Genomic DNA, 27,926 nt, shown 5'->3' on the forward strand with positions numbered 1-27,926 from the left:
TCATGCCTCCAAGTAAAAAGACGACTTGCTCCTTGCGGCTTCTGGTTCTAGCTTTCTCTCCCTTCTACCCGTGGGATGCTCAAAGGCATGGAAAGTCTTTCCCCGTGTGTCCGGCTTCTTCCTTTTCTGTTCTTTTTTCTGACCTTGCATCTCCGAGGCCCTCTTCTGCTCCTTTGGGGATAATGGGGGCGGGACTACCTTGATTTTGGGGATGTGGAAAGTATGTGCATGAATTTCCTTCTCTGTCTTATTGTTCTGCGCATCTTCCAGTTGCTGAACGTCAAAAATGGCCTTTGCACCAGAAAGGCGCTGCTTTGGGTTGTACTGAAATTTAGGCTGAGTTTTGCACAGTTTTCCAAGTTGGAGTCTACTTTCACGTTCCAGGTCACTCTCTGAGATAGGCACATCATGGACCTATCAAAGGTGAAGAAAGCAACAAGGACAAATTTAGGTATGAGGCCCAAGGGATAAAAATATGAATTTAGAGTTACTTGTATTACAATAAATGAATTTCTAAGACAGAAAAGGTGGGGGCAACCTGTCGATCAGGGTCCATATGTGGCCATACATTCCTTCTTTTATACCTCTTTATGGCTTCAATAAGTGGCATTCCTGAATTTAGGCTGCAAATTCCCTGAAAAAAATTCTCATTTGAAGGAGCAAAATAATTAAAAACAGGTACATAAGGCTTCATTTAATTTAACACGCCAGGAATAACAAAAAACAGCCCAGGAATACAACAAAACCAAACCCCTATTTTAGAATGGGAGCCTAGGCACTTAAATGATATTATTCCTTTGCTTAATCACCCAAGGGCAGCTCCCAGCCCTCAAATTTCCCCATCTCTGCAACAGAGACGAGGAAAGGACATTGGTGAATATTGCCAGCTCGTAGCTGGTTTGTATGTATGGTAGAATGGGACTGCTGGATAGATTTCTGGGTGCCTAGCAGCAAATCAATTAGGGCTCCCATGTAGTTTGCAACCTCCTGATTATCTAAAAAAAAATGCTGCTGGAATTCAGTGGCAGAATAGCTTATTTCAAGCAAGACACTTTTCAGCAACTACCACCACAAAAAGGGCAAAATAACAATAGCACTTATATACCACTTTATAGTGCTTTACAGCCCTCTCTAAGCAGTTTACAGAGTCAGCATATTGCCCTCAACAATCTGGGTCCTCATTTTACCCACCTCGGATGAAAGGCTGAGTCAACCATCAGCCAGTGAGAATCGAACTGCTGGCAGCAGAATTAACCTGCAATACTGCATTCTAACCACTCTGCCATCAGGTTGATAATAAAGGAAAGAATCCAAATTCTATGTGCTGGATACCTACAAAGCCTTATATAGCAGAATTACATCAGGCACCAACTTGCCAAAATCGATTCTATTCCTTAGAGCCATGCTTCTTCTTACCACCCCTTGAGCGCCACCACCCTCTCCTACACAGGAAGTATATGGGACTTGGATCAGGTGGCTGGCATTTTCTGCAGTGGGCCCTGACTTCTGATATATGCTTTTCCTGGACATCCTTGCATTCTGCAAACCAGCAGAATCTTTTTTTATTCTAACATGTTTTGGATCCTGATTTCTTGGTTGATGGCATTTATCTTGGTATGTGGGTATCACTTTGTTTTGTATTGTATTGGTTCTCTTTCTATCTAATTGTAAACTGCCCAAGACTTATAATAGTGGTAGTCAACAAATATTGCAAGCAAAGAAAATCCATACACATGCATTAAGCCTCCATGAGACAGCAGTCCATCTGTGTCTGAAAGAAAAGGGTCACATTTTTGAAGATAGCAAAGTTCACATTCTGGACAGAGAGGACCATCAGTTTGAAAGAGGGTTCAAAGAGGCCATCTATGTTCAAAATGAAGAGCCCACCCTCAACCATAGGGGAGGGCTATGACACCACCTATCTCCTGTTTACTATGCAGTCCTTTCAGCAGTTCCAAAAAGGTTCCACACCAGGGGTGAAATCCAGCAGGTTCTGACAGGTTCTGGAGAACCGGTAGCGGAAATTTTGAGTAGTTCAGAGAACCGGCAAATACCACCTCTGGCTGGCCCCAGAGTCAGGTGGGAATGGAGATTTTGCAATATCCTTCCCCCAGAGTGGGGAGGGAATGGGGATTTTGCAGTATGCTTCCCCTGGAGCAGGGTGGGAATGGAGGTTTTGCAGTATCCTTCCCCTGCCATGCCCACCAAGCCATGCCCACCAGGTCCCACTACGCCCACCAAGCCACGCCCACAGAACTGGTAGTAAAAAAAATTGAATTTCACCACTGTTCCACAACCATTTGCATTCTGATTCAGGTGATTCTAAAGATTCAGATAAACAGCCAAGTGGTCTCAACAACTCTCAGAGAACCAAGGACAGACTTTCAAAATGCTAATGACCAGATGACTGCAAAAAATATAATCTTTCCATTCCCTGCCAGTCAGAACTGGCGAAACATCTTGGATGAGAAGTGAAACATTTTCAAAGAAAAAAAAAACCCCAAGAAAGTCCAATTGCCTTTTGGAAAAAGCACCTTTGGGATATACATTCTTTTCTGTCCTTTAACATCCCACTTTTTACACAACAGACACACTGAGAGTTCTTACCCTTTCACAAAATCTCCCAATTATTCTTGTGATTATCTTTTGCAGGTCTCACATGCCTGCACACCAAAAATAGTTGATTTGTGGCTAGAAAGAAAACACAAGAGAGAGCTGCTACACCAGACAGAAAGTTTTTGTAGTTTCTACCTCTGCCATGAAGCTCTCTTCTTGCAGAAACTGGGGTGGGATGCTGCGTAGCTTCTCCAGTGTCTCCACCAGTCCTGAACAGCCACGTCGTTTTTCAGAGGAGCCCAGGGCTAAGCAAACTAACAGCAGACCAACACGAAACAACACCTTGACCCCTGCGGGAGAAAGCCAAGGCAGAACAGTTGAGCTCATGGCAAGCACTCTTCTACACTCTTTTCCATCCATCTGGCCAGGCCTATTCTGACAAGCAACATCTTTCATGTTACTTAACCTTTTGGCTGGAAGTGCTGGGATTCAAACTGGGTGTTCTTCCATTGAATAATAGTGCTTCTCGTGGTTTCTGAATAATCTGAGAGCTCCAGCGAAGCAGAATTAGATAATCTAAGAGCTCTAGGGAAGCAGAATTGGAACTCCAGGGAAGCAGAATTAGAAAACTGGTGAATGAATTTACTGAAGTCATCCTTTGTACACCAAGATATCCTGCTTACTCAGGGTATTACAGCTAATGTAGAACTGTAATTCCCAGAATTCCCACTCTTTGCTCACAGAGAATTCTGGAAGTTACAGTCTCAGAATCTGTAGAAGGCTGGGGATGACTGTCCCTCCAAAATAAGGATGAGTAATTTGATAAAATATCTTTTTTTTTCAGGATCTCCAGTATGTCCTTCACCCGTAGCTCCTCAAAATCAGCATACATTTCCCATCATTTTGAAGTGGAAATATTTAAAAAACGCAGTACAAGCCCTAAAATAACATAAAAATGAGAAAAACCTCAAAAATGTCCTCGCATAACATCGGCTTTTTGGTGACTTCTTGGGCTTTTCTTGGCAATTATATGGCATATTTAACAATATACTAGTATCTTTTTCTTGAATGTTTTTTCAACTCCTCCTTTTATTTATTTTACAGCCCTGGGATTCCCTAGTAGTTCTTCATCTAAATAATTATCAGACATGATCTGGCTTAGTGATTTTGGAATAACTCCATTCCAAAATGTAGAAAAAACCAGAATGTCCTGGCTCTGTGAAAACACAAGAGCAGAGCTCTGCCTACTGAGCAACATCTCTACTTTGCTCTTACAAAAAAATCTTAAGAGTGAGTCCATCATAATATTGTCCATCTTAGTTCCAAATCATGACCCTCCCTGCATCTCCGTCCTTCTCTATCCAATATCCGATTTCTTCTTACATTTACTTCAGAAAGGTTTTAATCTCTTCCTTTATCCATAGAAGATGCCTCTCCTTAAAAGAAAGATTGTGCCGACTCTCCTGCCCTTGTTTTCCAATTTAGCCTCCTGCATCTGTAGGATTAGACTCTAGCAATTCATTCTCTCAGTCACATCCGTTGTTGCCTTGCAAAGTTCTGCAATATGATTCTGCTTCTTGTCTCAGTTCGGACTTACAGATCCCTAAGTGCTCATTGGCCTCACTCACCTTCACTCAGGAAGGCATCCCAGACTCTCAACACTGTGGGGAAGGGCAGCGTGCGGGCAAAGAGGCACAGGAACCATTCAGACATGTACATCAAAGGCCCCACCCCATGCTTCTGCAAGTGCTTAAAGGCCTTTGGACACACACGATGGAGGAGAGCAGTAAAAATTTCACTGTCTAGCACCAGCGCCTCCTGCAGGAAAAAGATGCAGCCATATCATTTAATCAAATAGTTTCCTCTTCTGTAACTCTCATTTTCCAACCTTCACCCATCCTTGACTTATACTGTTTGTTTACAATCGTTAAAAATTATGACAGTGTGGATACAAGCTGGGTATTAAAACACGGAATTATGTTTTCTTTATTCTTCTACAAGTGATAGAATATGACAGTGATGGTTAACCTTTTTGGTGCTGAGTGCCCAAAGCATGCGCACAAGCGCACGAATGCACACACACATGCCCAAACCCCCAAAATGCAATGCGAGCACCCCCTGTGCATGTGCCCCGCCCCCATGCATGTGTGCCTGCATATGCACCCCCCTCGCATGCGCCCCTGGCCCACCGCGCCCCATTTTGGCTTCCAGGTTGGTGCAGGCGACTTTCCAGGCCCAAAACGGGGTGCAGGGGGGCCTCACGTGGTTCCCCCGTGCCCTGTTTTGGCTTCCAGGTGCAGGAGGTTTTCCAGGCCCAAAACAGTGTGCGGGGATGACGACACATCACTTGTAGCACACCAGTGATATCTTATGATCTGACTTGAGTGCTGCATTTTCATTTGTCACTTCCTTTTGGCAGCTGTGACATCAGGCTTTAAATAGTGGTCATTCAACAGTATTTTCATTTTAATATCTAAACTTGAAGATTTTATTTAAAATACATTTCCTTTATGTCTTCTGAAAATGGTCTATTTACCAAGCAATAGCTGAATCTTCAAGTTATGTGTCTCTATGCTATAGTCAGAAAGTGACATTATGGAAATTAGTTACCTTTTTGCATTTTGATTCTTCAGTCATCAGAAAGGGAACACAGGCTGTGAAAGCCCAGTTAAGGTTATGGGAAGTATTAAGGGAAGAATAATTCATGAAATGGCCCCTGGAAGATGGTATAGTGGCAGTAGGAGCTACTAAGCCATTAGCCCAGAATAGAATGGACAGAGTGTGAAGGCCAGGGTATGAAGACACAAAGCATTTCCAGAAGGGGAGATAGAGACCTCCAGCCTTCCATCCTACAGTTTCATCCATCCTCTACAGTAGGGGTCTCCAAACTTGACAGCTTTGAGACTTGTGGACTTCAACTCCCAGAGTTCGTCAGCTAGCTGCCTGGGGAACTCCAGGAGTTAAAGTCCATAAGTCTTAAAGTTGCCAAGTTTGGAAACACCTACACTACAGTCTTGCTTGCCATCCTCACCTGGCACAATTCTTGAGCCTTAGGCTTTAATTTCATGCATGAATCTACTTTTATGTGAGTCAAATATGAAGTTGTATCGCCTGAACGTTTGCCTTTAATCTATTTAAAAGTTCAAAATCAAAATAATAAATAAAAATGCAGTCCTATTTCCCTACCCACCCACCCTGGGTCCCCAGGCACTCTCTTCCACTTCCTTGTCCCCCCTCCCACACCTCCCATGGGGAACGTGATGCGAGCAGCTGATCAGCAGGCTTGTTGAGATGCCAGATCTGGAAAGAGCTGCTTTTTCAAAGTTCCATACATCCAAAAGTCTTCTAATTACATGCCTGTTTTGCTTAATTAAAACCAGAGAGAGATTGAAAGGGGGATATGTTAGGGGTTCCATTCCTCTCCCCAATCAGTGGTAATTAATATCATCTCCAGCTGGAGAACATTCTGCCTAAATCAGCTAGGATGTTGCTTTCAACAAAGGAACATAACAAATCATTTTCTCTAGCAACTGTGATCCTGGAATCTAATGGAAAACATCATAACAAGCTAAGTGGATTCTTCTCAGCAAGAGTTCAAGGACCAGATTGTTAAAGGCTGATCCGTATTTGATAAACCAGCACAAGCCAGCAGGCACCCAATGTCAAACCCTCATTCCTGTCCCATCACTGTTTTCCTGGCTGCTAGTATTGTTGAGAAGGAAAAATTGGGTACCAAAGCCAGAGGGCTAAACCCATAACTTCGTTTTCCAAACCCTGCAGATATTTTTGATTAAGAGGATAGCACCATTTGGCAGCAAGCTGGAATAGAGACTGTGGAAGAAGGATAAGCATTAGCAGTGGGGACAGAAAAAATGATCTCAATATAGCGTCTGCTATTAAAAATTGGTGGAGAGAACTTTAACTCAACTCCAAAAAAAGGCCTTAAAGGACTGCAGTCCCACTCCAGTTTGTTGATTCCCATCCCCACAGCAGTGGTGGGTTGCCCCCGGTTTGGACCGGTTCTATAGAACCAGCAGGAGGCTCTGCCCACCGACCCCGACATCATCAGAACGCTTCTGCGCATGCGCAGAAAAGCAAAGTGAGCACACATGCGCGGCCCCATTGCAAACCAGTAGTAAAGGTAAGTAGAACCCACCCCTGCCCCACAGGTGGATTTCCCTTCTTTCCTAAATCTCTCACCATTTGGGGGCTGTAGTAACCAGGCAGATAGTGGTCGCAGATCTGTACCAGGCACCAGAACGCTTGCTGGAAAAAAAATAAACAGGCAGCCATCAGAGAAGACAAACAGAGCAGCTGATAGAGAGGATTTAGTATGGAATAACTCTGTTGTAAGAAAGATAAAAGGGGTGAAAAATCTCCTCCTGCCCATCTTGTCTGGAATTCTAGACAAGATTTGGAAAATCAGAGGGATGCAACCTGGTTCCTCTCAGGGATCTTCAAAGGGTACATTTAAAAAAACCTCCATCAGGAGGTCATGATGATGCAATCAAATTTCAGCCAATTTTTTATTTGTGGCAATGCATATAAAAACAGACTGATCTATAACTGTATCATCTGGACTAACTGCATTTTGACACCACTGCCATGATGACTTTTTTGACCCCATATGCAGACGCCCCTGTCCTTTATATTTTGACTTGTTGAAGGGCAGTGGAAGCAATTTGGTTTCTCGGAAGCTTTGGAAATTGGGTTCAACCCCATCCAATTTCTATTTGGGAAGTATTTTAATGTTATATGGACTTTCACACTAGCCAGATTTTTTTCAGATCAGAGTGGCTCATATGTTTTGTTTGATCAGTCAATCAATCCAATATTGATAACTATTGGTAAGGGTGAAGGGCTTTGCCTGAGACTCACCTCTGGTGGCATGTGCATGAGAAGCAGGGCACCCACTGGTCCTTGAGCTTGACAATAACCTTCTTGGGGCCGATAGACAGTGTAGGCTTTCAGCAGCTGCAACAGCCCTTGCTGTCTATAAGGGAATAGAGATCACAGATGGCTTGAGGAAGCCATGGTCACATCCTTTGCCTTGAGTTCACCGGATCCAATCCAGTAAGAGCACTTCAGCTCAGCTTTGTTGTTCTGCTTTTAGGTAGAATCCTGTGCTGTGCCTTGGCCAGTGGGATTCAACCTGTTGCTCAGTCTCAGAAGATGTAAGTGGGCTGTCCATTACCCAACACTCTTCCATGGGGCAAGTGACCAATCTACATGGTAGGATTGTCCACATTCCATAGATAAACTGGGTTAAAAGCAACTGGCTGGGATGATTCAAATAGTACCCTCATGCATCTGGAAAATTCGGCTTGGGGTTAACCAAGTTAAAGTTGGAAATGGAATCAGTTAGGCCAGGGCTGTCAAACTCCCAGCCCATGGGCCAGATGTGTCATGTGCTGCCACGCCCGGTTTAGTGAAGGGGAAAAAAGTTCTGATACATCACGTGATGCCTCTGTGACAATGTGAGTTTGACACGCTTGAGTTATGCCATGTGTAAAGAATTATAGTCTGTTGTCATGCAACACACTGAGCGTTGTTACTGAGTTAATTCTTTTTTTAGGGTCACACAACATGTTGAACCATTAGTCACACAAAGCTTGAGTTCAAATGACTCGTTAAGCCTTACATACACACAACTCAGAGCTAGGATCACCAATCTTTATCCATGCTGTCATAGTTTTTCAGAAGATGTGGTAAAGGGTTATGGGGACACAGTTATGGAAAGGTCCATTTCAGTCATCAAAACAATCATCCAACTGAAAGCACCCCTGGCAGATTATTATCTAGCCTCTATATGAAAATATTCAGTGAAGGAAGTCTTGCTTCTTGTATCAATCCACAGTCCCTTCCCTTCCCTAGACAGAGGTAGGTACACTTCAGAAGTCAGTGACCGTATGTGATTTTTAGAGCATGCATTGTGCACTATTATAATAACATGAGCATGGCAGAGTTTGACTTTTCACCAAATGAGTACCATAACATGATATTCTGCATAGGAAATTGGTGAGGTTTCTCCCTATCATCTCTTTAGCCTTCCCTGAGTTTTCTCAATTCTGGCTTCTTTTGGTCTTTTTCCCAGTCTCGTGGCAAGCAAAGCCTATGGCTACCAATTGCTTTTATCTTCTACAAATGCTATTGGGATCTAGAGAATCTAGTCCTGTGTTCTGCAACATGCTAACTTCCTTTTAATTTTTTTAAAAAAATAAAGTTAAAATTGAGTGAAGGAGGGAGTCTTGTAACTCTCAAAAAACCTATTCATGGACCTTATGCTGTTATGCAACATATAGAGCAACACATAAGCACGTTACAGTTTAGATTTGGCATTTTTTTTATCAATACAATATTGGAGATAAATTAAGAAAAACATAAAAAAGATAGCATATGATGAAGCATTTATATATTTTAGTTAAATATTATTTATTTTCCCTAAAACAAATATGATTGAAAAGTTCTTCAGACAACTATTCTGTACATTTCAATCTGTAATAATCTATTCAAAAATTCCACTCTGCATATTTTACCCACTCACCCAGGACCCTCAGGAGACAGGAACATCTCATGGAAAGGGAATTGGCGGTGAATGTCCTTTGTGATGGTCTCCACCCACTGAGGATCACCAGGTACCTCAAGCAATTCCTGCAACAGCAACCAGACCTCTATCAGTGATGGTCCTATATTTGCCCAACTCTTTCCCAACAATATCCTCCAATCTTTTTTTTTTTATTGAAAAAGTTTTTCAAATACAAATTTTCCCCCTTTCCCCCCCCCCTCCTCCCTAACCCCCCCTCACCCTCCCCTCCCCCCGTGGCTTCTTCAAGGTACAACCCAAATTCATAACAGATTATATAATACTTTACCATCCCCTTGCTCCATCCCCCATATACTGACCCTTTCTTTCTAATAATGTTATTATATCCCCCTTATACTATACATTTCGGAATAACATTCTACTATAACATTATATAATAACTCCTAATTTAGCACAGTAATATTATTATATCCCCCAATTTATCAATTTCTACTCATGATCTACTCTTTTACTCCTCCCCCATACATATATCTCTTAAATCAAATCTCTTTTTTGTATATTAATATAACATTTCAAAGCGACCTTCCACTATGAAACTATATAATAAATCCTAATTTAACATATATTCAACTCATAGTCTGCCCATTTCCTCCACCCCCATAGATATATCTCTTAACTCAAATCTTTTACATATATTCATATCTAAACATAATATCCCTTTTCTTCAACTAAACAATCAATAAGCTAACCTATCTCCACCCACATTCCTACAGAACTACCATACATAATAATTCTTGATCTCTTTATTCTTCTGCCCACACCACTAAGAAGTATTCCCTTATATAAATAAAATCCTCAAATGACTTTAAGCTTGTAATCCATATAATATCTTCTGTAGTGTCCTTCAGCTGGATTGTTGACTCCATCACCCATATTAGGGTACCATCACATCCTAATTCCAACAGTATGTTCGGTATCTTCAATTACCATCTGCCCCCATCAACAATAGATGACTTGATATATAAAAAACAACCACCCGAGTGACTTTATATTTGTATTCCATATAGTGTCTATAGTAGTGTCTTTCATCTAAATTATTAATTCCAACACCGTAATAGGGTAACAACCAGATCTTCTGCGTGCCCCAATCCCATAACTCTCTTGCCTTGTAGCTCAACATAAACGTAATACATTTATCAAAGAATCCAAAATAGATAATTCCAATCCATTCAGTTTAAGGCCCTTTTCACATCCCAACAGTACAGCACTGCAGAGGTCTGTCACTGTCCTCAGGATAATATAAATCAATACTTTGCCTCAGCTATCTTGTCATATATTCAATCATCTCTTAGATAACTGGCATTGCACTGTTGTTTAGTTTAAAAGTTTTTGTTTTTGTAAGACCTGCTTCTTCTTTTCTTGACTTTTTGTGGGTTAGATCTCCATCCTGATTTCCTTTCTATAAATTGTATATCAACTATTTGGTTTTCATGCTGATCTATAACTTGATCTTGTTGGTTTTGCTTTTGTGGCTTAAGTCTCCATTCTGGTTTCTTTTCTTTAAGTTGTATGTCAACTGACTGATTTCTATGCTGGTCTGTAACTTGATGAATCATCACATTAGAATCCAAAGCCGCCTCTCTTGTATTTATAAATAGTCCAGCTATAACCTCTGAAGGAGAATCCAGAAGCTGCTCATCTACAAAGTCCTCTGTAACTTGTTGTTTTTCCATTACTTCCATCTCTTTCTGCTTATCCTGAATTTCTATCTCTTGTGGATTTTGCTTTTCTTTATTCCACTCATGTATTATACGTGAAGATGTTGAACCCATTTTAAGAACCTTATAGTAAAATTCTTCTGCTTTTTCAACAGAATTTAGTTGATATCTTTCTCCTTGATATCTCAATATTATGCCAACTGGGACAGCCCACCTGAATGAGATGTTTTGTTTGTTTAGCTCAGCTACCAAAAATCCAAATTTCTTTCTATCTTTTAATATCTTGGGTGGCAACTCTTTATATATCCAGATCTTTCTTCCATACAATTGTAGAGTAGAATTAAAAGATTTTTGCACAATATCATTTCTTATTTCTTTATCTGTAAAATAAATCACCACATCTCTGGGCAATTGCCTTTGCTTTGCAATCCAAGAGTTTATTCTATAGGCCTTGTCGATCTTGCAAGATACCTCCTCTGGATGAATCTTTAAAATCCCAGCCAGAACTTCAGCAGATATTTTTCTTAGATCATCTCTATTGTTTTCCTGTAACCCTCTCATTCTGACCGCATATTCTGTGAGCCTGTATTGCATCATTGTAACTTCTCTTTCAATCCCTTGTTTTATATTTTCTGTATTGTAAGTCTCGTGATCAGCTTCCTTTTTAGACTTTACTTCAGAACTATTGTCTTGAATATTTATCAGATCATTTTCCATTCTTTGTATTTTATTGTTCAAATTATAAATCTTATCATCAACTTCCTCCATTTTAGACTCTAATAACTTGATATTTGTATCCATCTTTATAACTATTTCTGAAAAAGCATTAGTCACTGTTACAATCTTTCTTTGTAAGTTATCATACTTTAATTGTATGAATTCTTTAATTTCCTGCTTAAATTTTTCAAAGTTCTGGTTCACAATCTCGTCATGTCTTGCCATTTCCTTCAAAACAAATTCTTTTAAATTAAAACCATCCTTCTGAGTCTGTAAACTAGAAACTTGCTCACACAATTGTAAATGGGGGAACCCCCCCCCCGCTGCTTGTTTGTCTGGCTTTGTTAATTTTAACGCCATCCTGCCACACAGACAAACTCTTTTTGAAGAAAGAGGACTTCTCTCCAACAAGATCAATATCAGATCTCAAAAAAAAAAAAAAAAAAAAAAGAAACTTAGAATAGAAATTTTTTCTTTTCTCTATTCTAGCCAGCACTGTTTGCTCCGCTACTTTGTATCTTGTTATGGAAGGACTTTCACTTTCAGCTGCTTCTCAAGCCTCAGCAGTCGCCATTTTAAGCTTTTTTTTTTCCTTCACATAGAAACGCTTATAAAATCATTAAAAATACTTGCAATTTAGGGTCCCAAGTCCAGATCTCATCCTCTTTAATTAAGCAATCTGTTATTTTCATTGAAAGGCTTGATCTCGTCGCCTGGCTCTGCAAGAAGCAGAGGTCTCCCGAAGCCCGGAGCAGCGGTGAGGGAAATAGGGAGCCTCATCCTGCTTCGTCCCCAAGAGTAAAGGAAAAACTCTGGGGACTTCGCAGAGGGCTCTACCTGCCCTCGCCTGCTCTATCTCACATTTCCTTATGGAAATGGAGTTTTTCGAGCCGCCTTTCAGATGTAAAGGCGGCTCTTTACGAGCGACTGGGCTGGCGGTCTCAAAGGACCGTCTGGTGGCGACGGAAGTCAAACCGGAAGCCGATTGCTTTTTCTTTTTAATGACCTGCTCTTAAAGCAATTTCTTTTGAGAGTAAATGCATATTCTTGGCCTTTGTTTGCCTGGATCAAAAGATAACGCTTCTCACATTCTAGGAAGTCTGTTTCAAAGAATGGTTACCAGAGCCTCACACGGGCTCTGCTCTCTCAATGCCAATATCCCCCAATCTTTATATGTTGTTAAAGAAAGACAGATAAACACAATAAAGTTATTGATAATATAGTGGTAGATGATGTGGTCTTTGGGCACTCAACGTGCTACTAACCAACTGCTGAAAGTCTTTCTGTTCATTAATTGTGCTTATGATATCATGTGCCTAAATTATATCCTTCTAGACATCTAGTTGCTGATGTTGACATGCAGGGGGAAAAAAATCAAAAGCTGAAAGACAGAATTACTGTACTTTGCAACACAGAATGTAAAAAGCATGACAACAGAAAAATGAAAGTCAAAATGGACTGCATGTTCACATCTTCTGCATCAGCTAATTGAAATAGATTGGAATTAAACACTTTCAGCCAAAAACTCATATTGTTAGCTACAAGATATAAAAAACAAGGAAGGGATGAGGTTGCTATTATAGTCAGGAAGGATACAGCAAAAATTAAGTAATATTAAGATCAATGTAATCAAATAAAAGCAATATCAATAAAAGCAATGGGCAACTTTTTAAAATAACAGTTATCCAACTTTATCCTCCGAACCGTAGCACATGATGAAGAAATTGATGGGTTTTATGGTCAGTTTCAATCTAAAATTGAAAATCATGCCAGCAAAACATGGCTGGAGACTGGAATGCCACAACTGAAAATAGTAAGGAGGAAAATGTAGTTGAACTGTATGGCCTAAGAAACCGAAATGAAGCAGGAGAATGATTTATCAGTTTCTGTCAATTCAGTGACTCCTTTACTGCAAACACAGTCTTCAAAAATGATGTCTATATATTACCAGCTGGAGGGCATAGAAATAAAATTGATTATATTATTGGTACAAGGAAGTGCAAGGGCTCAGTTACACGGTAAAAGCAAATATGTGGCCAGGAGCACAGTGTAAAAAAATAGGCCTATTAAATATAAAAAAGACCAAATCAATGCAATAATAACAGGTTCAGCGACCAGCTGTAGAAATGACACTGCAGAAATGGATAACTTTTGCCTGTTAGGATCAGTTACTGAACAAAAAGAAACCAGCAATCAAGAAATACTACCTCTTGGTAGGGTACAAATGAATGTTTAGATGTGATATATCTATGGCCACAAAGATCAGAAACTATGCAGACAATAGTTTTCCATGTGGTACTCTATGGAAGCGAAAATTGATTTTTGAAGAAATAAAACCATGTTTTTGAATTCTTGAGAATGTCATGGATAACCAAGGAAATAAACAAATGGCTTATCAAACAATACAGAGCTTTCACTCAAGACCCATGATCAGGCTCAAATTGTCACATTTTGGACACATTGTACATAGACAGAGTTCCCTTGAGAAATCCATAATACTTGGAGAGATGGAAGGAAAGAGAAGCAGAGAATGATTAGAAACAAAATGGATGTCCTCACATACTGTATAACAGCATGGTATGCTGGTCTAACAGCTGTGGACAGGAAGGCACTATAGAGAGTGTTCAGAAACCATCGGTTGCCCTCTAACACCACTAGATGACATCACCAGGTCTCTCTGTTTCAGCAGAGTAAAGAAGATACTTAGGGATGATTCACACCCTGGCCAGTGTCTCTTTTAGCTTCTGCCATCGGGCAAAAGACATCGAAGCATAGCCAGCCAGACAAACAGGTTTAAAAACAGCTTCTACCCATAGGCTGTCAGACTCTTAAACATAATCACAATCACTCCATGCACATAAGGAAACGTATGACTAGTCTTTTTTCCCCAATTATTTGTGTAGGAATTATTCTCTATACTATTTATGTTGTTTTGTATTTTCTGTTATGGATTGCACAAGAGAGGCTAAACCAATTTTGTTGATGTGCAATGACAATAAAGGCTACACTATATTTGACTATAAAGCCAATGGATTTACAACCCAAAAATACATAAAGGGCTGGGATGGGAGAGATCAACCTGGAGAAGGTCCATCTGTGATACTATTAATATTTGTAACCAACTTAATGGCACATAATCTAAATAGATTTCAACTACTTTGGTTTACTTGTACCATTCTATATTTGCTTAAAAGCACCACCTTAGGTTTTTAGTTTTGTAATTATATTATTCTGCATACATTTCAATTGGTTTAACTGCATATTGTTGCCTTGAAAACATTTTTTTTTTGCTGAAAGCACAACATTTTTCAGTTAATAGATATTACAAATGAGTCAATAATAGTAAAACTAAATTGTGTTCTGACACAAATGAAAAGCAAAATTAACAGTCCAGTCTTATGCATACTTAACATGGAAGTAAGTCCAATGGTTAGACTTACTCCCTCTTAAATGTCCATAGGATTGCATTTCAAAGTATTCCTCAATTTAAAGAAATGCTCTTGCCATACCTTTGTTAGAGATGCTATACTATAAGAAGCAGGCCTTGTGTCTTAATGTAAATATTCAAATAATCAACTGAAGAGGAAATATAAGTCAGGAAGAATGTGTGGTTGGTTTGCCAATTAATTGATATAAGGGCACAGATGGAAAGGATTAGTGCAATAGCAGAAGAAGTGGTTGTCCTGTTGGCTGAGGGATAATAGAACATTTCTAACGCAAACCCTTTTAACGCATGTGGAATATCTTGTGTCTGAAAGGCTAGAATAAATTCTATAAAATCCAGGTTTACCTGGTACTTTCCAGGCCTCCTCTCCATTTTGACCTGTCCTCCACACAACAGAGGCCAACAGCGTGCACGTAAAGAGGAAGGGATTCCTTTTCGGCACAGCAGCTTCACCTGTATTGTTATAAACCATATAAACTAAGTGCACAATGATCCTGTGTGTAGAACCCATTCCCATAAAGAATCCCAATACCCTTTGTTTCTATAGCTAGCCAAGATTCACGCCACAGACACCAGGCAAGATTCAGCTTTTTCTCCATTTTTAAAAACATCTAGCTAAAACTGTGGTGATTGCCAGGGAATTTTAAACAGTGATGGACCATCATCAGAAACTCTAACTCTATTTCTTCTTTAGCTGTTTCAGTTGAGGCAATACTACAAAGACTGAATTGATGTGTGAACCAATAATGGATTGAATGGGAAGCTGAAGCTCAGCGCTCACAAAGATGAGGGTATCATTGGCATGCATATCACCAATCTAGCCCTTTCTGGTTGGCTTCATACTACAGCATGGAGTAGTAGCATATAGATGCCAATGGTCCAATTGATGTTGCTGAACTGTTCCCTGCTGTAGCCCAAATGGCCAGCGATTAAAGATAGTGGGATTGCAACCAACAATATCTAGAAAACAATATATCTATTGGTGCAAAAAATTAGCTTTATGGCAGCCTGCTGTTTGTATTTTCATTTTCTTAGTAAATGTTCAAGACATCATGGCTTCCATAAGTGAACATAACTTATTCTTTATCATCCATATACTTACCTACATTTCCCCCCCTCTCTTGGACTCTCTCTCTGTCTCTCTCTCTGTGTTTATGTCTCTCTCTCTGTTTATGTCTGTCTGTTTGTCTGTCTGTCTCTCTCTCTTTCTTTCTCTCTCTCTCTCTGTGTCTCTCTCTCTGTCTCGCTCTCTCATTGCTTGCCTTTAGAGTTTTATTGCTTAAATAGTTTTTTTTTTCAACTGCTTCCCAAGAGAATTTACTAAATACCAAGCCATGTTGGTCACACAAAAAGTTCCAGAAATTATATTAGGGCAATATCTTTAGTAGGTTAATCTCAAAAGTATTATATAAACTTAGGTAGGCTTGATAAAGATCTGGATCCTTGTATTGATTTTAGGATCACAATATTAAATAGTATAAAGGCAACCCATAAAATTAAGACAAAATTAAAAAGAATTAAAAGCAAATTCCAAGTTTCACAATCTAATTAATATTATGAGGAATTCAACAGCCTCATAATGTTAAAAAGTCTTTGGTGCCAAAAAGGATTACTCATCTTTCATGTGAACTTGCTCATAGGCCTTTGGAAAACAATCTTGGAGTAATTCATGCCCTTCTGAGGTAAGGTTGATGCAGGAAGAAGACTTCTCAGTTTTAGTATCTAATTGTTAGAATGGTCTTCCCAACTTCTGTCCTTTTGGCTTCATGAAAAAATCTTTTCGGGGGTTTTTTCCTGGGCTTTTAACATCAAGTCTTTAATTTAATATCAGTTTATGCTGCATTGGATTTGCAAATATTAATTGCACTGGAACCTGGAATATTAATATTTCAAGGACACTGCAACCATTGGATACAAAAACTTGGCATCTTGGAATTCTTTCTATCTATATTGTTCTATTTGGACTGTTACTGTTTGGGGTTGGTATGTGCAAAAGAGAGATAAGAAAAAGCTGCTGATAAGTTTCAGATATTATGCCTTCTCGCAGTATAATATATTTGGTCTAGAGTAGACTTTGTTCTATGAAGTTAACCATTTGCTATTTATTTAATAAATCATGGTTAAACAAATTGCCATTTGATACAATATGTCAAATCACATTACTTTTTGAACATCGTTTGAGATTATAATAGGGTTCACTAAGACTTTGATGAAAAGATGTGCTCAAATCACCATTTAAAGAAACAATGCTAGATTCCTTCTTACCTTCCTGTAGCGCCGTGCCATGGTTTTCTCCCAGTGAGCTGTCATTTCCAGCCATTTGGTTTCACGGTGTCGGATGAGCACAACAGGGAGATGATCTTGGCTGCATATGAGAAGAGAAAAGCAAAACTTAGGGCACCTCTCTAAATTTCCTATAAGGCCATAATGTTCCCCATTGTACTTTCCCACATCCATTCCTATAGAGTCTGTTTTTGAATTCTGGGAGTTGAAGTCCGCAAATCATAAAGGGGCCATCCCCACCTCTGCTATAGAGGATACAGAGGCTCGCTGAGGAGAAAATATGGTTTGAAATATTAATTCAATACCTGCTTGAAGTGTAAGCTACAGAAGTATTGATTTTGCCTGTTGATTGTCCTCTGAAAATGCATCCCTTTTCCCCTTGACAAAAATCCAGGTTGAAACTGGCTATTCCTCAGGTTAAAAATATGTGCTTCTTCTGTGGACAGGTGTTTGCATAACCTTCCATCTACAACAGTTCTATGATTATCACCATACAGGCACACACACAAACACACAAGTTTAAAACATAAATAGGTTAATATGGAGACATTGCATTTGTAGATGCCTTATTCTTCCTTTTGAGCAATTTCCATTCCTCCACCAGTTTACTTCAGCAGAACAATCCTCGTTCTCCATTACATATTCCCCCATAATGCCCTCTCTCTTTCTCAACTATGCTTTCCAGGATGAATCAGGGCAGTGCTGCCCAGGGAAATCCCTGTCAAAAATATGTGATAAAGGGGGTTGAAATTTACACTATGTTATGATCTTGAAGAAAATTCTTATAAAATGATGTATCATTGGTACATGATGTCAGGAACCATTTAGAATGTAAAAAGGGCTTTCCAATGAATGTTGGAAAAGTGCACAAAATGAAGGGATATTTTATCATGCTTAGTGGACCTGCAAAAAAGCTAAAAAATGTTGGATTCAAATATCTACAATGTTACAGAGGATTTTACAAAATTAATATTCAGTTGAAGCCAGAACTTTTCTTAAGTTTTTTCTTAAACATGGGGGGGGGGCGGGATACATGTTTGAAAAAGCAATACAATCTACATGGATATCTGAAATAGAAAACCAAGCAAAACTTGAAGAAATGGAAAATATTGTAGCAGCAGCAAAAATTGTAATAGAACAAACTAAGAAATTAAGAATTGGAATGCATCAGGAAAAGATGAATTTCATTGATTTTGGCCCAAACCTATGTCCATTTTACATCCTCATCTTGAAAATCATTTCAATCAAATGTTGCAAAAAGAGTTAATAGTAGATTGGCTAACAGGCCAAATGTTTTTGATCATAAGAGACAAAACAAAACAAATACCCAACAGTAAATCTACAAATACAGATCTCAAATTCATTGTGCTCCATAAAACAAAAATTCTAGAGATACAAAATGCTAATTTTTGATTGACAAAACAATGCTACGAAACTAACAACAATTGAATAACACGATATGTGTATATAAGTCTAAGTGCTATTGCTATATGACTAAAAGGTACATTGAAAGAGTTACTTTTGAATAAATCTGAGTATTACCATTTGTAGGCTAATAGCAGTAAATATTTATCTTGAAGTTATTTAAGAAATTATATTCAGGTAGGACACAAATGTTGACTATATTGAAATAAATTGTGTCAGGAGGAGGTATTGAAAATATTGATTTCAGCTGAAAAGACATGTTAATTTCATAAAAAGCTTCCTTTTTTTCTGCAGAAAAGGAGCAGTTGATTAAAAAAGAAAGAAAAGTCCTTGCTGGAACCTTCTTCAGCCCAAAGGCAGTGGTTTCTGGGGGAGGATCTGGAGCCCCACTCCTGTTGCCACATTGTTCTGATAGGAAGTTGCACATGGAGCAGCAGAAATAGTAGTGAGGCAATTACAATGGGAAAGAGAGAAAGAGGCAGAGATTTATCCAGTAAGAACCATCCAACAGAGTAGGTGTGATCTTCAGGCTGCCTTTTAATGAGCCAAGTTCAAGCATCTTTAATATGAAGCACATATATGCGCACTAAATGCTCTGCAACCGGAAAGGGTGAGGAGGCTGTTCTCTGAGTCAGAGGGCTGTACTCCTTTTCTGCTATGACCTCAGCTTCTGAGATGAGTTCCTATGATGCACAAAGCCCCAAGCGATTTGCTTATCTGTAGTTTAGCATAGATTATTAACCCCGACACTAAAGATAAAATGAAATTATCCCAAGTTCTTTGGGAAAATGGTACAGTAGATCATAAATACAGTTTGGGAACTGTGTCTATTTAGATCATTCTTCCCTATTATAAATACAATAGAATTATACCCTGTCTTTGGCTTTTCTTTCGTTTGTGGGATTGATTTAGAGTCAATGTTGACCAAGCCATCATTTATTTTTTTTAGTGCTGATAGGTTTTTTTTTTTTTTAATTTGATTTATATGCCGCCCTTCTCCGGAGACTCAGGGCGGCTTACAATGCGTTAAGCAATAGCCTTCATTCTTTTGTATATTTTTATACAAAGTCAGCTTATTGCCCCCACAAACTGGGTCCTCATTTCACCTACCTTAGAAAGGATGGAAGGCTGAGTCAACCTTGAGCCTTGGAGAGATTCGAACCAGCAGAAATTGCAGGCAGCTGTGTTAATAACAGGGTACATTAACCACTGTACCATCAAGGCTCTTGATGGTATACTAGGTGTTGGAATACTAGAATAGCTGCATGCCAGAAGTCAGGGAAGAACTGAATCACTACAGGATCCAGTGCTTGGGTCTTGGCTAGACTGAACAGTACAGATCTTTTGCTCAGAAACAGTATTTCATTAAAAGTGATCTCTCTTTTTCTCCAGAAATGAAATGTAGCATGACTTCCCTTCCTCAACATCTTGGGAGTTCAGATAACAAGACAGAATCCAGTTGATGGTTGCATTTTAAATGACTTTCGAGCTTGCTGACAGAATTGAAGCAAGTGTGAGGCATATCTGGGGTGGGTTCAACAGTATCAAAATGGTGAGCAGAACTGAATGATTAAAGCCTCACCTCTTTTTTACATGCATGTGATGGGTGTAATGCATACTAAAATATTAAAAATACATACTGTCTGGTTTGGTACAGCAACCAAACATGATTATCCAATGGATAGTTAAGATTACAGAAAGAACCATTGCAACCAGCCTGCCTTCCATAGAAGACTTGTATATTGCGCAGGTCAAAAGGAAGGCTGAGAAAATATCTACAGACCCCTCACAGCCTGGACATAAACTGTTTCAATGCCTCCCCTCAGGATGCCACCATGGGGAATTACATGCCAAAACATCTATTCAGAGATCACTCTGCTGAACATCTAATTCTCATGTATATTATTCATGTAGTATAACTGTAGTATTGTTATCCTTCTTATCTTCTTTACTACTGCCTCTTATTGGTATTATTATTACTATGATTATTATTATTATTATGCTACTTTGCATGTACACTGAGACAATGGTGAAATCCAAATTTTTTTACTACTGGTTTTGTAGGCGTGGCTTGGTGGGCGTGGTGTGGCTTGGTGGGCATGGCAGGGGAAGGATATTGCAAAATCCTCATTCCCTCTCCACTCCTGGGGGAAGGATATTGCAAAATCTCTATCCCCACCCACTCTGGGGCCAGACAGAGGTGGTATTGCCGGTTCTCTGAACTGCTCAAAATTTCCACTACCGGTTCTCCAGAACCTGTAAGAACCTGCTGGATTTCACCCCTGCACAGAGACAAAGTCCTTGTGTATCTAATTGCACTTGGCCAATATTTCTATTCTATTCTATTCTATTCTATTCTATTCTATTCTATTCTATTCTATTCTATTCTATTCTATTCTATTCTATTCTATTCTATTCTATTCTATTCTTAAAAGGGGGTCATTTTAATCTTATTTATCTCCCTTCCCATTTATGCCTATGAAGGTATTACAAGAAATTAATCATGCCTATAATGAGTTTTTTCCCCTTGGTATATTTTGCACCAACCTGAAGCAGGAATCATTTTATAGTTGGAAATCACGCCTCTTTTCTCTCTCCCTCCCCCCACTTTAATTTTTTTCAGCCTGTAAGACGAGGGGAAACAATGGTGACATATCTTGTCTCTGGAAGGCAGGAGGCTTCAAAAATAGTTTTTAGAAAAGGACACTAAACAGGAGCATCAGGAATTTAAAAATCTCCATTTACTGCTTATTTTAACCATGATTCACTGCTTATCTTCATCTCAAGTACAGAAAATCCTGCTCTCATAAACTCAATAGGATGATCTTGAGAAAATTCCAATGGCTGCCAAGAAGGGTGTGTGTCTGTATGTGTGTGTGTGTGTGTGAGAGAGAGAGATGTTTAAGTAGCTCTTCTCACATTAAAGACAATCTTAATCTATATATCACTGTTAAGAGTGTCCACATCAATTCCTTGCTGCTTGCTGTGGGTCATCATGGCTTATATGGTCCCATCTTCATTATCTCAAGACACGCAACATACACGCGACATACACACACATTTTCTTCTTCAGGAGCTCTGAAAATAATAGATTTGCAGTTAGGAAGAAGCTTAGAGTTCTCTAAATGGTTGTCTGCATTTCGTCAGAAACTGGTTTCACAATTCTTTGCAGGAAGTCTTGAAAACTGAAATGGATTAAAACTGATGAGAATTTCTTCTGTAGTATGGCTAAGAAGAATTAATATAAATGTGTTGAATTCAGTCTTCCAAAGTCATGTAGACCAAAAACTCAAGAAAACACACTCAATAGCCACCATAACCGCAACATGTATTTTCAGGATGCACAGGTTGTCATAGATACGGTGAGAGGATGTGGCTGAGCTACATTGCTAAAACAGGAAATGTTAGTTAATAGGTAGGCAAAGATATTTTCCACTCAGGCCCTCTTTGACATTACAAATTATCTTGATCTGAACTTCATTGTTAAGAGTGCTCTAATAACTCCTGCTTGCAAGTCTCTCATGAGTCTACTGACTGGCTGGCCACATGGACACTTATGTTGGAGTAGAGAGGCTTGTCTTCCCCAGCTAAGGGTGTTAGGACTAGGTTAGGTTAGGACTAGGACTAGGGTGTTAGGGATTGTATAGCAATGATAACAAACTCTTTGGGCTTGGTGTATCAAAAATTCAGAAAATGCCTAATTTGACTCTGCTCACATGGCACTCACACACACATACCAAAGAGAAATAATTCTCTATCTCCCTAAATCCAGGCAACCCTGAAAAGCCTCTGAAAGCCATGCAAAAGTACATCCCATTCTTGCATGAGTTTTGGAGGCTCTATAGAAGAGCATGGTCCCCTCACGCAACTTCCAGGCGGCCTGTAGGCCATGCAAGACCATACCCCATTCTTGTGCTGCCTTCACATGAGCCATGAGAAAATCATATGAGAATGAGGCATCTTTCAAAAATAGTTATCAGGTATTGGTGAAGGCCCATAACATCATAGCATGTCACCTTTGACATATGTGGCATAGGTTCCCCATTACTGGTGCACAGACTGTCATCTTAACACATACTAGCATTTAAACAGACTATGATGAATGACAATTCAGATTTTATTTTGATTCAGCAAATCTAATAGGAATGTAGTGCATCATTTATATATACAATATATACAATGATCATTATCCAGACAGAGTACTCCAACTGCCTTCTATTACAAGGATAAAATAGATAATAACTGTAGAAGGGCAGGAGGTATACATGGTTATTACAAAATTCTTTCTATCTACTTGGACCTAGGCCAATTCTAACCTGTAATCAACAATGAGAAGGTGCCAAAAAAAAAAAAAACCCAAACATTTACCACCTCTACATATTTGACCTACTCCAATTACAGCAAGCTACAATTATAGACCAATTATACAACAATGGTGTTTTTTTGGTGATTTAAAATTATCAATCAACAGGAAAGGGGGAAAATGGGTCCTTTAAGTATATTTTAAAGAGATTTTTTTATCACACTGATGAGTCATCATATACATTTAAAGTTTTTGAGAATGTAGGAACAACAGTATTACCTAATTTGGGCAACAGTTCACTCATTTTTAAGATTCCTGGAGAGAATTTGTCCCTATCCTGATATTAAGCCAATTTTAGAGTTTTATTGCAATTCTATTTCAAGATGACAGGGAACCTTGCCACCAGTTTTTGGCAATTGTGATTAAAAAATGTCCAAGTTCTACAAGAAAGGTGATTGGCAGGCCAATTGTTTTGTAGATAATTAAAAGAACTTGATTGTATTGAAATGTTTGGTTAGGATGATATTAGTTAATATTAATTGGAGAGTGAGTTTAACTCTGTTAGTCATGTTTGTTGTTTCATTTTAGTCTTGTGTTTATGTGTCCTTACATTTCATTTCTTATATTGTTTTCCAATCATTATTATGTGTCAATTTTACTGTAAATATTTAATAAAGATATTTTAAAAAAAAGAAAAAGAAAGAAAGGTGATTGGATGCATGCAGCTCTTTGAATCTCACTGTATCCATTCTTGATATGCTGCCACTGAAACATTTATGTTTCACTTCTCATCTTGGGACTGTCCCAGGAAGGTTCCACAACCATTGGAGGGTACTGATAAACCCCCAAGTGGCCTCAATGACTCTCAGAGAGCTAATGACTGACATTCAGAATGCTAACAACCAGATGACTGCTGAGGAATATAAATCCTTCCATTCTCCACCATTCAGCCAGAATTGAAGAAGCTTTTTGGATGAGAAGCAAAATGTTTTCAAGGAAGAAAACCAAGAAAGTCCAGTTGCCTTTTGAAAAGCACATTTGGGACAACCATGACCTGGATGACTGAGAATCTCAGAAACATTTATAGCTGGGTCCATTCCATTCCACAACTGAACCTGAAGGGTTAATTGTTGAATAGAACATTGCTGATTCCAAATAGACCAAGGGTTAATTAATTCCATACTGTAACCTTAAGATTTCCTGAAGTGGTAACAATTTTAGATTCACCAGAAATACAAGAATTAAGCAATATATATATATATATTGCAGTACACTTTGAAATAAAATTGTTTAAAGTGATCCAGGTTCAAAAGATAAAATATAAAAAAAATATAAAAAATACTTTAAAAAATTGTTGTATGGGTATACTGTGTATATATGTACAACGACAATAAATTTATACTTATACTTATAACTGTCATTTAGCCACTGAAATATGATGCAGCACAGAGACATTGTAACCATACTGTATCCAATAAGTAAAGTTGTCTCTGATTCAAACTCAACTCCTGGTGATTTCCCATGCAGTTTTCTTGACATTGGTATAGAAGTTTGCCATTGTCTTATTCTGGGATAGTTCTATGATTTCTCTGTCTACCCTACTATCCTGGTATTACCTGTTGTCTCCCAAGTACTAATCAGGACCAAGCCTGTATAGATATTCATAAGTAACATGATTGGTAGGTATCAGCATTCATGTGTAAAGGAAATCAATTCTAAAACACGGTGTACAATCAATTGCACATCTGCCACATCTGCGCTACAGAAAGTGATCTAGGTGGGACCAGTGGTGGGTTACCCCCAGTTCGCACTGGTTCTATAGAACTGGTAGTAAAACTGGCAGGAGGCTCCGCCCACCGACCCTGACGTCATCAAAATGCTTCTGCGCACGTGCAGAAGCTTCTGCCTTGTGGCCCCGCTACAAACCGGTAGTAAAGGTAAGTAGAACCCACCCCTGGGTGGGACATAGAGTTAGTCATTGAAATGTTAAGTTTTTTAATCTTACTGTAACAATAGAATGCCTGCTGATATATATTGTAGATACACTAGGTGGGCAGCTCTATCATGGTAGCATCAAAGTTATTGGCTAAAATGATTGGCAAAATCTGAGAAACAAAAAGTTAAGAATTATTGTCCTCCAAAATGAATTGATAACTACCGTATGTTATCTGTATACTGTACAGGTAGTCCTCAACTTATGACCACAATTGAGCCCCCAATTTTTGTTGTTAAGTGAGGCATTAGTTAAGTGATTTTACTTACTTTTGCCCTATTTTACTACTTTTCTTGCCACAGTTGTTATGTGAATCACTGCACTTGATAATTTAATATAGTTGTGAGGTGAATCTGGCTTCCCCATTGACTTCGCTTGTCAGAAGGTTGCAAAAAGTGATTGCATGACCTTGGGACACAGCAACTGTCATAAGTATGAACCAATTGCCAAGTATCTGAATTTTGATCACATGATCATGGGGATACCTCAAAGTTGTAAGTGTGGAAAATGGTCATAAGTTACTTTTTTCAGTGCTGTTGTAATTTGGTCACTAAATGTTGTAAGTGGAGGACTACCTGTATTGCCTGTTTTCCTTGGGAGGAAAATTAGTTCCTATCATCCTCATCCAGCAAGTTGCATCTGAGTTACAAACAGATAGAAGCATGTGCTCCACTGATAAGAATGCAGGTGAATACCTTTATCTTATGTGCCTGGATCTCTCTGACTTGACTAAATGCCTCTTTTGGTGTGTATGAATTTAGTTCATCAAGCCTCAAGTCTTTTTACATCAGCCTGCTCCAAATTGATATCTTCCAAATACATGAGGATTAATGTTCACAGAACACCCATCTATTATGACCATAAAGCTAGCAAAAGGGAATAGATTCAGACACACAAACGTGAAACTAGGATTGTAACCCCTTTAGCCTCTGTCAGAATAATGCCAAATAGCCACAATTTTGTGATACTTTTCCATTCTGGCCAGCTGTTCCTAATTGAAGACTTGAATTTAAATCTAAAATACCTGGCTGCTTCTTGGGGAACGCTACCCTAATCTATAGGGCTTTTCATTTTATAATAATTATCTCCTTTAATACTAGCTAAATTAAATAAAAAAAAAAGCAAAATAATTTTCACCTCTAATTTTAAATTGTTATTTTATTGGGGGCAGTCTCCTAAGGCATTACCAGAAAATTACAAAGAGAATCTGACACCACAACAGATTTTGAGTTAAGGTTTCAGGGGTGGGATTTGCTAGTTCAAGAATAGTTAGGTTAATTTAGCTTATGATTGTTAACTGAAATACCCTGTATTTTGCTCTGGGAAGTCTGGGGGGGAGGGTGGAATGGGATGGGGGGAAGGGGTGTGGGGGCATTGGGGAGGGAAAAAGGGTGGGGGGAATATTGGGGGGGAAATTTTCTTTGTAAAACTTTTATAAACAGATTTTGAGAAAGAAATCTAGAGATAGTCATTTAGAAGAATGGGCCAGAGGGCACTAATTCAACACAGCTTGCTTCCTCCAAAAGAGAAGTTGAAGAAAAAAGGGCCTTCCCTGGAAGATATTAGTCTAAAATTACCTAACAACAGGGTAGAATAGGGTTGGATAATTATTTATATACTTCCCTTCTGCCTTGCCACATTTGAAGTAAATAATACATCTTGGAAAATTACCTTAAAGCAAGACATATTTATGGCCTTTCAGTATTTCATCCCCATCTGCTAAGTATCTTTCTTTACAAAGTTCTTCGGAAATGGCACCTTATTTCTAATGATTAGAAATATTATTTTCAGCATCTATTAATGCAGCCAGTCAGGTGAAAACAAAACAATCTGATACCTATGAAAATTATTTCTGCAAAGTGAAGCAGTCAGAAATAAAAAGAACTCAGAAAGGAGTAGCTGAGAATATGAAATGTTTCTACTAGCTTGAAAAGAGATTTCATCCACTTGTCTACAGTAAAGCTCAATGCCATTTTTCCTTTGAGCGTCATTCCTCTGTCCAGCAAAGGTCCATCCCCTCATTCCGCACCCTTCCAGCGACCTGTGGAGTAGAAGCTGCCTCTTACCCATTCTGGAGGCCACTTCCTCCAATAAAGCCATAGCGATCCGTCTTGCGATAGGGAGCTATGCCATTCACCTCAGAGTCGGAGCCCAGAGAGCTGGCATCATCACGCAAGCAGAAATCAAAGGCATCTGGTAGTTCTGCCATAGCTTGGCTTATATTATCATCTGACAGAGAAGGATCTGACATTCTTGCCTACCATTCAAGTCCTTTGAATCAACTGAAACCGTCAATTTTGTGATTTATCTCATGTTGAGCGCAGGCCCTTGGCTCAGCAACTTCTGAAGAGAAGACTGCCTCTATGAACGTACCCCTACTGTTATGACTAGAGTTCCTCACAGGTTCTGCAAGCTATTTCCTCCCAAAACCATTTCCTGATGTAATACATAGCACTATGAAATGAGCAAGGCAAAGGGGTGGAGAACAAGAAAAGATGGAAGGGCACAGAGGAAGGGAAGGGAGGCACTCAATTGCTCTCTTGCAAAGTAAAAAAAAAAAATTGCGAGTACATCCCCAAGAGATGCCCCTTCCCTATAGGAGCAAAACTATGGTGCTGGGCCAGGAGTTACCTTCATTACAATACTTACTAAGGAATGTGAATATATGAGTCCCAGGATAATGTTGCAGGATCCAATCTGGTCAGTCACCAAGACCAGAGATGTTGTCTTCCAAATTTTCGGAGTTGTGCTAAAGCTGATCCTCAGGGAACTTTAGGCTAGAGAGAAGTTCCCTGAAGATGGGCTCCAGCACGAGTCCAAAACAGAGGTGGGTTTCAGCAGGTTCTGACCAGTTCTGGAGAACCAGTAGCGGAAATTTTGAGTAGTTCGGATTGGTACTGGTAGTAAAAATTCTGACTGGCCCCAACCCCATCTATTCTCTG

At 39.1% G+C, this 27,926-nt stretch overlaps 1 protein-coding gene across 1 annotated transcript; it reads right to left on the reverse strand.

Annotated features, from left to right (window-relative positions):
* Nucleotides 1-27,235, reverse strand: TBC1D10C (TBC1 domain family member 10C). Its single transcript, XM_070957186.1, has 9 exons — nucleotides 27,051-27,235; nucleotides 17,246-17,345; nucleotides 15,326-15,433; nucleotides 9,101-9,207; nucleotides 7,435-7,549; nucleotides 6,757-6,822; nucleotides 4,185-4,374; nucleotides 2,752-2,906; nucleotides 1-414 (listed from the first exon to the last, which is right to left on the reverse strand). Exons 1-9 carry the CDS (start codon nucleotides 27,233-27,235, stop codon nucleotides 1-3), a joined length of 1,440 nt encoding a protein of 479 aa, XP_070813287.1.
* Between the last annotated feature and the right edge of the window lie 691 nt (nucleotides 27,236-27,926).

The sequence above is a fragment of the Pituophis catenifer genome, unplaced genomic scaffold (genome assembly GCF_029215685.1).
Source record: "Pituophis catenifer annectens isolate HBS135680 unplaced genomic scaffold, rPitCat1.0.hap2 SCAF_1, whole genome shotgun sequence".
NCBI classification, from domain to species: Eukaryota; Metazoa; Chordata; class Lepidosauria; order Squamata; family Colubridae; genus Pituophis; species Pituophis catenifer.